Source organism: Cibotium barometz, chromosome 36, assembly GCF_041138505.1.
Source record: "Cibotium barometz isolate CiBa-2024 chromosome 36, ASM4113850v1, whole genome shotgun sequence".
NCBI classification, from domain to species: Eukaryota; Viridiplantae; Streptophyta; class Polypodiopsida; order Cyatheales; family Cibotiaceae; genus Cibotium; species Cibotium barometz.
This window is the reverse complement of record NC_141081.1, coordinates 16,926,106-16,939,871: the sequence shown is the minus strand read 5'-3', so window position 1 is coordinate 16,939,871 and position 13,766 is coordinate 16,926,106. Positions and strand designations below refer to the sequence as shown.

The 13,766-nt window shown below is 43.5% G+C and overlaps 1 protein-coding gene across 1 annotated transcript in view; it reads left to right on the top strand.

Moving 5' to 3' along the window:
• SKIP16 (SKP1/ASK-interacting protein 16) overlaps window positions 1-5,954 on the top strand; it is a 58,615-nt gene extending 52,661 nt beyond the window's left edge. The window contains exons 3-5 of the mRNA XM_086775815.1: window positions 5,013-5,237; window positions 5,342-5,448; window positions 5,543-5,954. Coding sequence (XP_086631941.1) covers window positions 5,013-5,237; window positions 5,342-5,448; window positions 5,543-5,621 — 411 coding nt within the window. The 3' untranslated portion in view covers window positions 5,622-5,954. The remainder of the gene's footprint in view (window positions 1-5,012; window positions 5,238-5,341; window positions 5,449-5,542) is intronic.
• The last annotated feature ends 7,812 nt before the right edge of the window (window positions 5,955-13,766 follow it).

Below are 13,766 nucleotides of genomic sequence, written 5' to 3'. Positions count from 1 at the left end.
TTTTTCTCAGATTTTGTGCAGATCATGGCATCAAGAGGGAACTGGCCAATACAGGAATCGCCTTCAGAGAATGGAGTTGTAGAACGCAAAAACAGGACTGGTGGTGGAGATGGCGAGGACCATGCTGGAGCATCATGATCTTCCTCGTCCACTTTGGGGAGAGGTTGTGGCAATGGCTGTCCATACCCTCAACCGGTCTCCAACGACTTCAGTACCTAATATGACTCCGTTTGAGGCATACTTTGGCAGGAAACCTGATGTCTCCCACTTCCGTGTTTTTTGGGAGCGATGCGTATGTACATATTCCGAAGGAGCAGAGGGGGAAGCTTGACTCCAAATCCTGCAAGCATGTATTTGTGGGGTATAATTCTCTTTCCAAGGGATACAGATTGTATGATCCAGAGAGGAATGAGATTGTTGTCAGCCAAGATGTGGTCTTTGATGAGCATGTTCCAGTATCCACTGTCGAGGAGCCGCCACTTTTTGGAGATCTAGAAGAGTCTGATGATGATTCCCAGACCATTGTTCTAGTTGGTCAACCACAGTCAGTACAAGAGGTTGAGCCCGCAGCTGGAGTAGAGCCCTCGCAACGGCAGGAGGCTCCACGATCTGTTCGAGTACCCAAGTGGTTGATGGACACCCTTAGGGAGTGAGGTGTCACGGAACTACCCTCCGAGTGGACCACAGAGGACGGCCCTCGAAGATCGCACAGAGTCCGCGACAAAAGCAATACAACAGAGCTTCTTTAGGTAAACTATGCTTTGATGTCTCGTATTATGCGGGACAAGGAGCCCACTTCCGTTAAGGAAGCCCTTTCACAGGATACTTGGAGGAAAGCCATGCAGGTGGTACTTGATGCGATTGAGAAGAACAACACATGGGAGTTGGTACCGAGGCCGTCGAAACAGTCAGTCATTGGTGTCAAATGGGTCTTTAAGACCAAATAGGCGTCAGATGGGTCGGTGGACAAACACAAAGCCAGACTCGTGGCTAAAGGTTATGCTCAGTGGCCAAGCATCAACTACGAGGATACCTTTGCACCGACAGCAAGGATGACCACGATTCGGACCGTTCTTGCTCTTGTTTCTTCTCAAAGGTGGCCTGTGTATCAAATGGATGTAAAATCTGCATTCCTTAATGATGACCTGCAGGAGGAGGTGTATGTTGAGCAGCCTCCAGGCTTTGTTGTTCCAGGATCAGAAGGGATGGTTTACAGGTTATGTAAGGCCTTGTGTGGTCTTAAGCAGGCTCCCAGGGCTTGGAGTCAGAAGATTGATTCCTTCTTTGTTCGGACTGGTTTTCAGAGATCAGTTGCAAATCCCAACCTGTATCTCTTTCGGAAACGCGGCATGGTTACGATTATCATCCTTTATGTGGATGATCTCATTCTCACCGGCGGTCATGTGGAGCACATTGGCATGACGAAGGCTGCCTTGTCGAAGGAGTTTGAGATGACCGACTTAGGCTTACTCCACTTCTTTTTGGGATTGGAGATCTGGCAAACTCAGAGGGTTTTTTTTGTCTCTCAGCAGCGGTATGTTCATGAGTTGCTTGAGGCCTTTGGGATGGAGAACTGCAAGCCTATTACTTCGCCGATGGACCCAAATACAAAGTTAACTGTTAATGATCCTTGTGAGCCAGTTGATGCCTCGCAGTATCGGAAGTTGGTTAATTGATCTGGTTGCTGAACACCAGATTGGACTTGAGCTTCTCCGTGGGACTGTTGAGCTCTTTTATGCAGACACCATTGAAGTCTCATTGGGACGCAGGATTATGGATCTTGCGGTGTCTGCAGAGTACGAAGGATCTAGGACTCTTTTACACAGGAGGGGATGGAGTCAGACTCCAAGGTTGGAGTGGCTCAGATTGGGGAGGAGATCCAGACGCGAGGAGATCTACTTCAGGTTACAGTTTTACCCTCGGCTCAGGAGAAGTTTCTTGGAGCAGTAAGAGGCAGCCAACTATTGCCCTACTTTGACAGAGGCAGAGTACCGGGTTGCTTGTGGTGTTGCTTGTGAGGTTGTGTGGCTGCGGAGGCTGCTAGGCGAGATTGGGTTTCCACAGAAGGAGCCCATAGTCATCCAGTGTGATAACCAGAGTTGTATAGCTATTGCTCGGAACCCGGTCTTCCATGCCCGGACCAAGCACATAGAGATAAAGTATCACTTTGTACGTGAGAAGATCTTGGCTGGTGACATCTTGCTACTTTATTGTTCGACGGAGGACAATGCAGTGGACCTCTTCACGAAGTCTCTACCCCAGGCTACGCTCAGGCGACACTCCAGCTCGCTAGGGTTGATTTCACAGCCAAGAGCTGAGAGGGGGTGTCAGAAGTCATCTCCTGTCTTTATCAGACACCAGGTCCTCTGTTGTGGGTGTGCCCGCTCTTTGTAGGTGTTTTCTCATTTTTCCTCACTCCCCGTATTGCACACTGGGTGATCCAGACACTGGCCGACTGCTGGTCAGGATGTCCTGGATGCTGGCCGACTGCTCCTTCTGGTCCCCGACCTCTCATGTATACTGGCCGACTGTGTACAGCTGGCTGACTGGTGGATGGAGCTGGTCGTGGACATTTAGGTCCAGTCGGCTGCCTTTTCAACAGGCCGATTGCCTGTTTGGGGCCATATAAAATGCCCCCATGGCCCCCACACCATTGTATCTTGTTTTCACTTCGGGATCTAGTGTATAGAGGAGAGTTACACGCCTATCACTCTCCTTCTCTTGTGCTGTCTATTTTCTGCACTCTACTTGCTCTTGTGGTCTCAGGTTTGGTTATCATCTCCGCTGCGTATTTTGACAAAAGCTGGCATATCATGTCCTTTGGTGCAGTTGCCACTCTCAACTACCGGGATGAGGTGCGGATCTGGGTGCACCCCAAATCACAGATGTGTGTCCATGTAGCGCGAGCATATGATGAAACCGTCCTCTATCAAGCAAAGAAGATGATCTCTGTAGAAGGCGACCTTCGTCCCTAGGGGCTGAACGGGAGAACTCCAGGTCATCTGAGTATCTAGTCCACAATGTCCTTCCTCATGACCTTGTTCAGCTCTTTGTGGCTAAGAGCAAAGGAGGGGGCCTCTATGTTGGATTGAAACGGGGAGAGTGCCTCCATCTACATGCCATGTATACCGAACCAAGTGCTCACCTGTGCATACCAGCATTCGTGTCTCTGTCTAGTGCCACTTGTTTCGTGTCTCTGTATAGTGCCAGTTGTCTCAAGGACTCCAGGGCGAGCCGGGGGTATCTATCTGGTGGAAGCTCCCATAATCTGTGCCAGTATGTCATTGTCTGGAATAGAGCCTCTGTCTCACGATCTGTGTAGCCCCCATCTCCGCTCGCGCAATCTCATCTGGCATTGATGGCTTACTCCTAATCATGTGCGAGATCATCATCACTAGGTTCCTCTCCATCGGCTTCTACCCATCATATACCTCTTCCGTAGTCTCAGCTGCCCCCCCCTCCCCTCCGTGCGGTAGAAATTGGGACCCTAGATGGGAGCTCCAGACAATAGTGCAAGTGTGACTAGTGTGTCAAATAGCCAGAGCTTCGTCCTCGGCTGCTAGTAGTACTCTTTCTTCATTATTAACAAAGAGAGTAATACAAAAGACTGCTAGTACTCTCTTTCATCGTTAAAGGTGCTTGAGATATTTGTATCTTGGAAGCTTATGAAACTTTCACTTATAAGTAGAGAACATCAAAACTGAAATTATGCGAGAGAGAGAGAGAGAGAGAGAGAGAGAGAGAGAGAGAGAGAGAGATTAACGTTTACAAAAGACCCCAATGAGATGATACCATTGATATACTGAACCATGGAAAAAGTAACTGAAAAACAACTTTCACCAGTGTATGCATATGTGATATCAGCATCTAGCCATGATCAACTAATAATGATGCCCTCTTCAGCCAATACGGATCTGATGGCCGAGTGAATATCTGGCCTCTGTGTTGGAAGCATGTCATGGTGTCGAAGAACCTCTTGGATCTGCATCAGTCCGGTAGAGGGTCGTGATGTTTTTGGGTGGGGGATGTCCGGCCCACAAACTGGATCGAGCTCTATCAGGACGACTCTGGCCGGACTGCTAGTGTGGGTAGTGGGTGTTGATGTGGATGCATGACGACTGAAGAAATCTATAATGACTCTCTAGGAAGTATCATGTTGGGTCTGCTCTCAATATGCTATCTCAGTAATGCATCACTATGACGTCTAAGCTCCAATAAGTACATGCGCAGACATCTCTGCTCATCAAACTGCATCACATGTGTGAGTGGACCAAACCAGTTATGGAAGGGGCAGTGGAATCTCATAGTAGGCCGGGTAGCTAAGCATGCTTCCACTCATCCTGTGGTGCATACTCCACATATCGGATCCTCGTGTGGGTTATCATTGGCTCTAGCATTCCCAGCTCGAGGGTGTGCGAAGATAAGGTGAGCTGGCCAATCACGATATGCATGGCTTGTGACATGGATCTGTATGTATCTTGGGAAGGTAGGCTTTGATTCGACACTTTACACATGGAAAGATAGGGTTTACAACACACGCAATTATGTCATTGTAAAGCTCCCTCCATAATATCACCTGATACACAGTTCTCCATTTTAATCATCAGCTCCATTAGCATTTCAAGCAGCCCTTAATGCATCTGTATGCAAGCAAGTTCTCACTGCAGCCAATTCACCGAAACACACTGGTTTCCATCTTTAGTAAAAGGGCCAGCACTAATGTAACTTTAGAGAGTAAGCTGCAAAGATAAATGAAAAATAATTTACAGCATCCTGACTTGTTGCCATCATACAACGGAAAGAAAATCTATCCTCATTGGATGCATGGTGTATCCAGTGTAGCATTGTAATTTTTTGGGAGCCAATGTTTGCATTGCATGATTGTGAGTTAATGTTGGTAAAAGAGACTTAAACTCATGTTTCATGTTGCTCCTTTAAACTTACTTATTCCTCGACTGCAAGTCTGCTTAAAGTTGAGTGTGTGAATAGCAAAACCTAAGTCCCTTTTGCAGGTACGGAGCTCTGCAGTTTTTGTACCAGAATACTCCACGTTGCTGAAAGATGATGATCATGAGAATTACGTGTTCACTTACTTTGTCCGAATGTGTCTTCTTCCTTCAGAAAATGGTTCACCTGCCAATTCTTTCAGATCTTGTCAACTTTCAAGGAGGCATTGGATAATACAAGAGAATGGGACTGTCAAAGATGAAGTACGTGGAACTGCTGTCATTGGCCAGGTAGGTGTACTTTTTGATGATTATCCAAGAAGGGTATGGAGAGTGAGCTTGGTTTGTTTGAAATGCGGTGTTTGATACAACATTCTGAGGCTTGTGCTGTTCAGTATCCATTGCTAGAAACAGGTGGCAAGACATTCATGTATGCTAGCTGTACTCCATTGGGTGTACCAAACGGATCGATACATGGAGATTTTACATTTGTTCCAGGAAGGTACTAGAAGTTGGGCACTGTACAATTGGAAAGCCTTTGTATACTTTATTTGTTGTATTGATGCGATGACATAGTCTTGAAACGCTTTGTGCAGTTTGAAACATCCAGAAGGGCCAGAATTCTCAGTCAAGGTGGCTCAATTTAGTCTGGAAGTGCCCAAGTTTATATTTTGAAGACTGTTGAGGGGACGCTTATACATGTATCTGCAGCAAACAGTAGCAATAATGGTTTGATTAGGATGCTTGATCCTCTGGCAATAATACAAGTTTACATGGTGTTTAAGCAAAATAGAGTGAATGGTTACTGTAGATATGCCTAAACACACGCTTTTTGGCTTTTTGAAATAAATGGTTCATCCAAAGTGACAAGTAGCAAACAGGAGAAATGCTGCTAGCACCACAGAATGGTCTGGAAAAAAAATGTGACTGTTCTTATAGTTGGCTATTATTTTTGAAGTTTAGTGCTGTATTTGTAAGTTTGAATATATTTTTAGTATACTTTATATTTCGCCCTACACAAAAAATGGAATACACACATGAAAAAATAAACTAAGAAAATATATACATCACACACAAACACACACACACACACACACTGTTTTATTAAAAATGCAATGTACATTCATAGCTGCCCCAACATGGAGCAGCTACTACGGAAAACTAGAAACAGTGATGAAACACTTTCAACTGGGCTGTGGAAAGGTCTCCAAGAAAGTGGGCATCTTGGAGAGACTGGAGCAAGGAGAATCTGAAAAAGGCAAAGACATCCACTGAAGTGTGTCCAAACAACTGAGTGTTGTGGGCATGATACAAACTCCATAAGGCCCAATAACAGCACCACGAAAAAAAGAGAGCATAATGGGGGGTAGAGGGATATCTGTCAAAAAGCCAAAAGTGCCTGCCAAAGGAAAGGTTGGGAAATCGGGCATGGAGAAGAGTTGTCAAATGAGCCAGGAAATCTCGAGCAGTAGGACAAGCCCAAAGAAGATGCAAGACCGTCTCGCGCGGATGCAAACAAGTAGGGCAAACCGAGGAGAGAATACGTCAAGCAGCCAGGACACCCACTAGAAGGGCCCCCACCATACATCGCCATAGAAAGACCCGTTGCTCGAGGGGAAGGTTACTTTTCCATATACGATGCAGACATGTTTTCCACCACCCAAGTGGCCTATCCAAATGCCAGAAACAATTGCCATGCTCTTGAATCCATGGTTGTGGAAGAAGAAGATTGTAGGCTTTTTGAGCAGACAGATCGGCAAAACAGAAAGTAGAATAACCTGGTAGCCCTTGATCAAACGTCCAATCTAGCAGTGGAAGAGGAGAAAATAGGTGAGGCATTGGCTGGAAAGGTTGTAGCAACTCAGCGATCGCATGCCATATAGGGTGGTGATGCATCCCCAGATGAAACCGTGTTCGGGCTTGTGGAAAAGAGTGTGCAGCACTGTCATCCACTACATCATCCACCATAGAAATGCCCAAGCGATGCAGTAAATAAGCCTTACGAGGTTGAAAAAGTGCCAAAGCGGAATCTAAGATTCGACTCCAGTGTTGACTATGTTGACAAAGTGAGCTGCTTGGATCCGGAGAGCGGCCAGACCAAGATAAATGTGCCAAAAGCTGTTGCCAATCGAAAATCAAACGGGTAGAAAAAGGATAGCCTTGAATGCGGCCTTGAAAATGCCCGAAAATAACATCTAAGATAGGTGGTGTCCAATGCCCAGGGTTGATGCTATTTCAAGAAAGTAGGCAAGAGCATGGCCTTGCGAGCGAGCACATGAACATGTATGTTGATGATGTTCAAGCCCCCGTGCATCTTTGGTGTGCAAACATAACTGCATTTGAGAAGATGCACCACCTTACGGCCAGTTTTGGTATGCCAAAGCCATTCTATCGCTCTGGACATAAACTACTGAATGTCCGAAGAGGACCAAGGAATGAGCAGCACATGAAATTGCACATTAGCCATAATGATGGATTGGACAATCCGAAGGCGAACATGAAGTGGCCAAGTGGAAAGTTTCAAATAGTTTAGCTTATGGTAAAGCTTTTGAAGCACCCACTCTCATGTGCCAACCAATGGGGTACCCCAAATGTTGCATCACATGATCAAGAGGGAGAAGAAGGCTTGGCCACAAGAAATGATGCCAATCATGCTCATGCAGGAGTTTTGATTTTGCAAAGTTAACTTTTAAACCTGTCGCCAAACCATACAGATCAAGGACTTGCATAAGCTGCTAGGGATCTAACTGAGAATTGCGCAAGAAGAAAAAGGAGTTGTCAGCATAAGCTTGGCTAACAAAAGGCGTCTCCCCATGAATAGCAATGCCATGCAAGCGTTGCTCCAAAACCAAAGCATCCATGTATAGCAGTAACGGATGAGTGGCAACAGCATATAGCAAGGCATTGAGAGGACAGTCTTGTCGAATGGAGCGGCCCAATGTCCAAGAGGAAGAGAGAGCATCATCCAACAGGTAGCAGGTAGAGCCATCCGCATAGAGCCAATGCACCATATGTTGTATGCGACAATCGAAGCCCAATTGGGCAAGAACAGCATCAATGAAATCCCATTGAATGGTATCAAAAGCTTTCTCAATGTCTACCTGCATATGATAAGAACATCCTGACCAGTGTATTTGGCATACTCTATCCCAATGTAGGTATTAGCAACATTATCAAGAATCTGCCTGCGAGGCACAAAACCATACTAGGCAGGGTGCAAAGTAGCATATAAAATGTGGGACAAATGGAGAACCAGCATCTTAGAAACTAACTTATAAACCATTGGCATCAGAGTAATCGAATGCCAATCCGATAGACATTCACACAACGGTTTTTTAGGGAGCAAACACAACAAACCCTTTTTCGATGAGAGGCATCACACCAGAAAGCTAGGCATCACTAATCATGCGCAGCAAAACATGGCTCAAATCATCCCAAAACTCAGTAAAGAACTCAATTGTAAGCCCATCCCATCATGGGGATTTCAAGCGACCCAATTGGGTCAAGGCAACTGTCAACTCCTCATCTGTGAATGGCATCTCTAACAAATTTGCCTCATCCGCGGGGAGGATAGGATGCACTTGGTGTAAGAACACATCACGTGTTGCAATTTCATCTGAGGTGGAGGGTCTAGGAGCAGCAAACAAATAAGAATAATATTGTTGGACAACACCATCAAGTTGCTTATTGTCAGTCCAAAGTTCCATCATGTCGTTGCACCGTATGAAGGGAATGCATACGTTAGGAACTGTGGAGGCTTTTAAAAAAAGTCTTAGAGGAGCAACCCTTATCGTGCAATGCTTGATGATGAGAACGGACTTGCCATTTGTGGAGTTTACGTTTATCATTGTCAGCTAAGCAATGATGTGCGGATTGAAGGCAGGATTGCTCAGCAACAAAAAGGGCACGTTGTTGACTAAGATCTGGAAGCTGCTATATTTGAGACTTAGCATTGGCCACCGGAGTTTGTAAGCCTCCCATGTAGCATTTGCCATAGTCACGGATAACATCCTGCATGCCCATGGAAAACGATCCCATGCCCAGTCGACATCGACAGAAACATGCAAAACAAGGCGATCGATGAGTCCATGTACCATGAACACACACACACACACACACAAACACACACACACATAAACAAGGGTTTGAATTTCAGGAGTAACAGTGTCTTAACATGAGCTTGGAGATGAAAATCAAGGAATTAAAGGCAATTACCATACATGGTGCTACAAGATGAAGCTTAACTTGGAATCGATAGACCTTTGGGTTTTGACTGATGGTGATGAGGATGAACCACTTCCACCTTGGACTTCAGATCCTTTGGTGACACAAGAAAGTGTGAACTTTGATGGGGCTCTCTAACACAAGTAGAGCTCAAGCAATGGCAATTGACGAACAAAAAGGTAGTATATCTTATTACTATGACCCATTATTCCACATGTTGAAGATTATGCAACGACCAAGGACTAGTGGATGGCCTAGAAATTTGTATGAAAATGCATGGATGGCCAGAAAGCTTAACGGAAAACAGAGCTCAGCAATGTGAAACCGAATAACATGAGTAGTATGGACTGTGTGGCAAAGATTCGAAATTTGGTTGTTCAATTGAATTGGCTGTGGTTGAAGAGAACGACAAAGTGCAGGTTTGTTTACGAGGTTTGGGCAGAGATTATAAATGGTTCACTACGTCCACATGGACTAGAGGTGAGCTACCTACATCTGAGGAGTTGGTTCCAAAAATGATACAGGAAGAAAGCAACATGCAGGGTGGATATTCATCAAATAGAAAATATCATGAGTTAGCTTATTACACAAGTAGAGAGAGAAATCAACAAAGAAGGTGTGGTTAGAGAGGGAGATTTGGTAGTCAAAGAGGAAGAGGTTAAATTAGAGAGAACAATAAGAACCTTGGTTTCAAGAACGAGGTAGAGCAAGAGGGAGAGCTGGTTTCTCTAGAAGAGGAGACTATATGGAGAGTGTCTCTCATGGCAGAGGTGAGTATAGAGGTAGTAGATATGCAAGAGGGAAATCATTCAAGAGGTGGAGGTTATCATGGAAGCTACCAGAGTGGTTATCAAAGTAGATCTCAAGGCACATGTGCAACTCAAGGAAGAGGTCATGTTTCAAGTCAAAAGAGAAGTGGTATTGTATGCCACCATTGTGGAAAGACAAAGACATATGTTGAAGGGATGCTATCAGAAAGACGGGGATGTAAGAGAAGGGATATACAACCAAGATAATTATGTTTCTACTTCCGGTGAAGGAAACAGAGGAGGAACATCAATTGTTCTCCATGCAATATGGTTGTAAAAGCTTGAGTATGCAGGTATGTGAAGATATTGTTTCTGGTTGTACTAATCATATGAAGATTTGTTCAAAGCTAAGTAGGAAGTGGAAGTTTCATTGTAGGTGACCACAAGAGGTGATCTACTCATCCTGTTTCTCATGTGGGAGATATACCAATTCTGATGATAGATACAAAGGCGGAGAAGTATTTGCATAATATTATGTATTGAAATTAAGCTTATTGCAAAAGGCAGGAGAGAAGGTAGGTTGTTTGCTTTGGACACATGCAACACCAAGTGTTATGGAAGCATGTATGCAAATCAAATCGGCTTTAAGACAGTGTGTTTGAGAACAGATGACGATGGTGAGTGATTATCTTATGACTTTGATGCATATTTGAGGGAGAACGGTATACACATGCAATTGATAACACCTCAAATGAATGGTGTAGCAAAGCAAAAAAATTAGACAACCGAAACTACAAGAGCAGTGTTAAGTGAGATGTATGTGTATGCCAAATTACTATTGGGTAGAAGCTTGTCCATATGCCGTATTCTTAATCAACAGACCCACAACATCTATGATTAGAGATATGACTCTAAAAGAGAGCTATGTGGGAGTAAAGCCGAATGTTGCAAACTTCGTATGCATATGTTATGTTCATGTACTAGAAGAGGTAAGGACTAAGTTGCAAGCTAATGTTGTGAGATGTCCCTTCATTCAAGTATGTGAAGAGATCAATACTTCTAGAGCTTTATCCTATCAACAAGGAGCTTTATGTAAGCGAAGATATCAAGTTTGATGAAGGGTTGACATGAGATGTAAAACTGAATACAAATCATGATGAAATAGTAAGTAAAAATTGTGAGTTGCTTGAGGAGCTGGATTATGATATGGTTTAGCGATATGGAGGCTTGAAAAGTTCTTTAAATGCTTCATTTGATGAGGGTAGATATGGGTAAAATCCAAGTTTGAAGGATGTTCAAAGACGTGGAAGAGCTGGGGGGGGGGGGAAACACTGACATTCTCTGGAAGACAATTTTGGTGATCAATTTGCACATGCAAAAGGAACTGTATTTCCTCGTGTGTATGGTGTTAGGGGACCTTTAAACGATGGAAAACAAGGCCAAAAGGTTCAGTCCATGAGATAACTTCAGGGAGTGCACAACAATCAACTAAACATGCCCAAAAATTAGTGCTAAAAACTACAGCTTCCCCTTCTTCACATATACAAAGTCTACAGCATGTAGACACTTATCTGGACTCATAAAAAAAAGGTCAATTGAGTATCTAGTTCAAAGGCTCACATATGATCATTATTTGAAACATCACTATGTATAGATGACAAAGGTAAATCATTAATTGAACCTACAAGTTTTGAAGAAGAAAAGGAAGTAAAGAGTGATGGAGAGTAGAAATATAAGAAAAGTTGGAAATGGTATTTGGAAATTTGTCTTGCTCTTTACACAAATGGTACTTGGAAATTTGTCTTGCAACCTATGGATAACACTTCAGCCCCTATTTTGGTATGTCCTGATTTTTTCTTACCTTTTACCATAAGGGCAGATGCATGTGGTAGTGGCATTGGGGCTGTTTCATACCAAGAGCATGGCATGATTGTGTATATGAGAGTAGAAAGCTCACTGACAAAGAAAGGTATTTGCATGTGTATGAGCAAGAGATGTTAGCCATCATACATGCAATTAGCAAGTGGCATCACTACATCTATGGGAGTCATTTCAAGGTAAGAAGTGATTATAGGGTCCTTAAGTACTTCATGTCACAACCCAATCTTTCTCCCAAGCAAAAGAGCTGATTGGCTACACTTGGAAGTTATTATTTTGAGATATCTTATATGCCAGGTAAAGACAATGTGGTGGACAATGCTCTTTCACGTATGTGGGCATGTACTCTTCTTCCATCTCGGAGGTCTAAAAAGATTGGATTATGGACATACAAGAGGAGTCCTTGATTAATTGAGTGGCTGCCCCAATGTTTCAAAATTACAACAAGGGTGTATGTGATGAGTACCCTCATTATAAGATGCACAATGGGCTCTTATAGTATTGAGGGAATGTGTACTTGGTTCCAAATTCCTTACACAAGGTGAAAGTGTTGCAAGAGATGCCACTTTTGGGGCATTTGGATCTCTTCAAAACTTATGACAAAGTGAGGCAAAGTTTTATTGGAGAGGCTTACGGAGGGATGTGGTTGATTTTGTTTCCCAATGCCTACCTTGTCACTCACAACAAAACAAGGATTCCACTCATAAGCCAGGTGGTTTAGCCCTTGCCTATTTCACAAGGAAAATGGACTCACATAGCTATGGATTTAAGTCATCATTGGCTTGCCTTTTACTAGGCATGGATGGAATTCTATATATATGGTGGTGGATAGGCTTACTAAAGCGGCTCATTTCATTACAGCTAAGATCCAATTTTCAACTTCCCAAGTGGCCAATCAATTTATAGATCATGTGTTCAAACTACATGGGATATTGTGAGTGATAGAGATACAAAATTCATGGGATCTTTTTGGAGAGTTTATTTGAGAGCATGAGTACTAAGCTTACTCGAAGTATTGCCTACCACCCTTAAACCGATGGGAAAACGGAGAGGGTTATAACAAATGGGTGGAGACATACTTGAGGCATTATTGCCATGATACTCAAGCTACTTGGGATAAGTGGCTTTACTTGGCTAAATTTTGGTATAATAGCATCTCTCATTCAAGCATTGGTATGTCACCTTTTGAGGCCCTTTATGGATTTCAAGTGCTTGTGCCATCAATGAATGGTGTTAAAAGAGGAGGTTGTCAATCCTCATGCAAAGGATGAGTTGAAGAGAATGCAACGCTTGTTGCAATGCAAGGATAACATGAAGAAGACACAAGATAGGATAAAGTTTTATGCCGATGTACATAGAAGACATGAGGAGTTCAAAGAAGGAGATTTTTTCTTCTTGAAATTGTCTAAGTTAAGACCATCTCTCAAAGGTGGACTCAACAACAAATTGGCACAGAACTTCTATGGCCTTTCATGGTTATCAAGAGAGTGGGAGAAGTGTCTTATGCACTCCAACTACCTACTACTACAAGGATGCATAATGTGTTCCATGTATCCAATTGAGGATGGCCATTTCACGAGCAAGTGAGAACGAGCGAGACCTCAAAACCGAGCAACTAAAAAAAAATGAACCCAGAATATGACGTTTTCCACATTACAATATGACAGTTGAACGAAGCAATGCTAGTAAACAAAGAACATTTACACTAACAAAAAACACTCCACTATGAAAATCTTAGTACATACATCCTACTATCCTTGAGGATGGTGGCACCATAGTCAAGGTTGCAATGTAGTGCAATAGTGGTAAGGAATACAAGCAAAAAGACAAAACTTGTGATTGGCTAGAGGATTCGGCCATAAACAATTGTTTAAGATAGCATCTAAGAATTGTAACAAGCTATGTAGTATCTGTTGCTCCATGATAACGACATCATGATAGAGCCTAAAACAATTCCACCTTTGTAAGT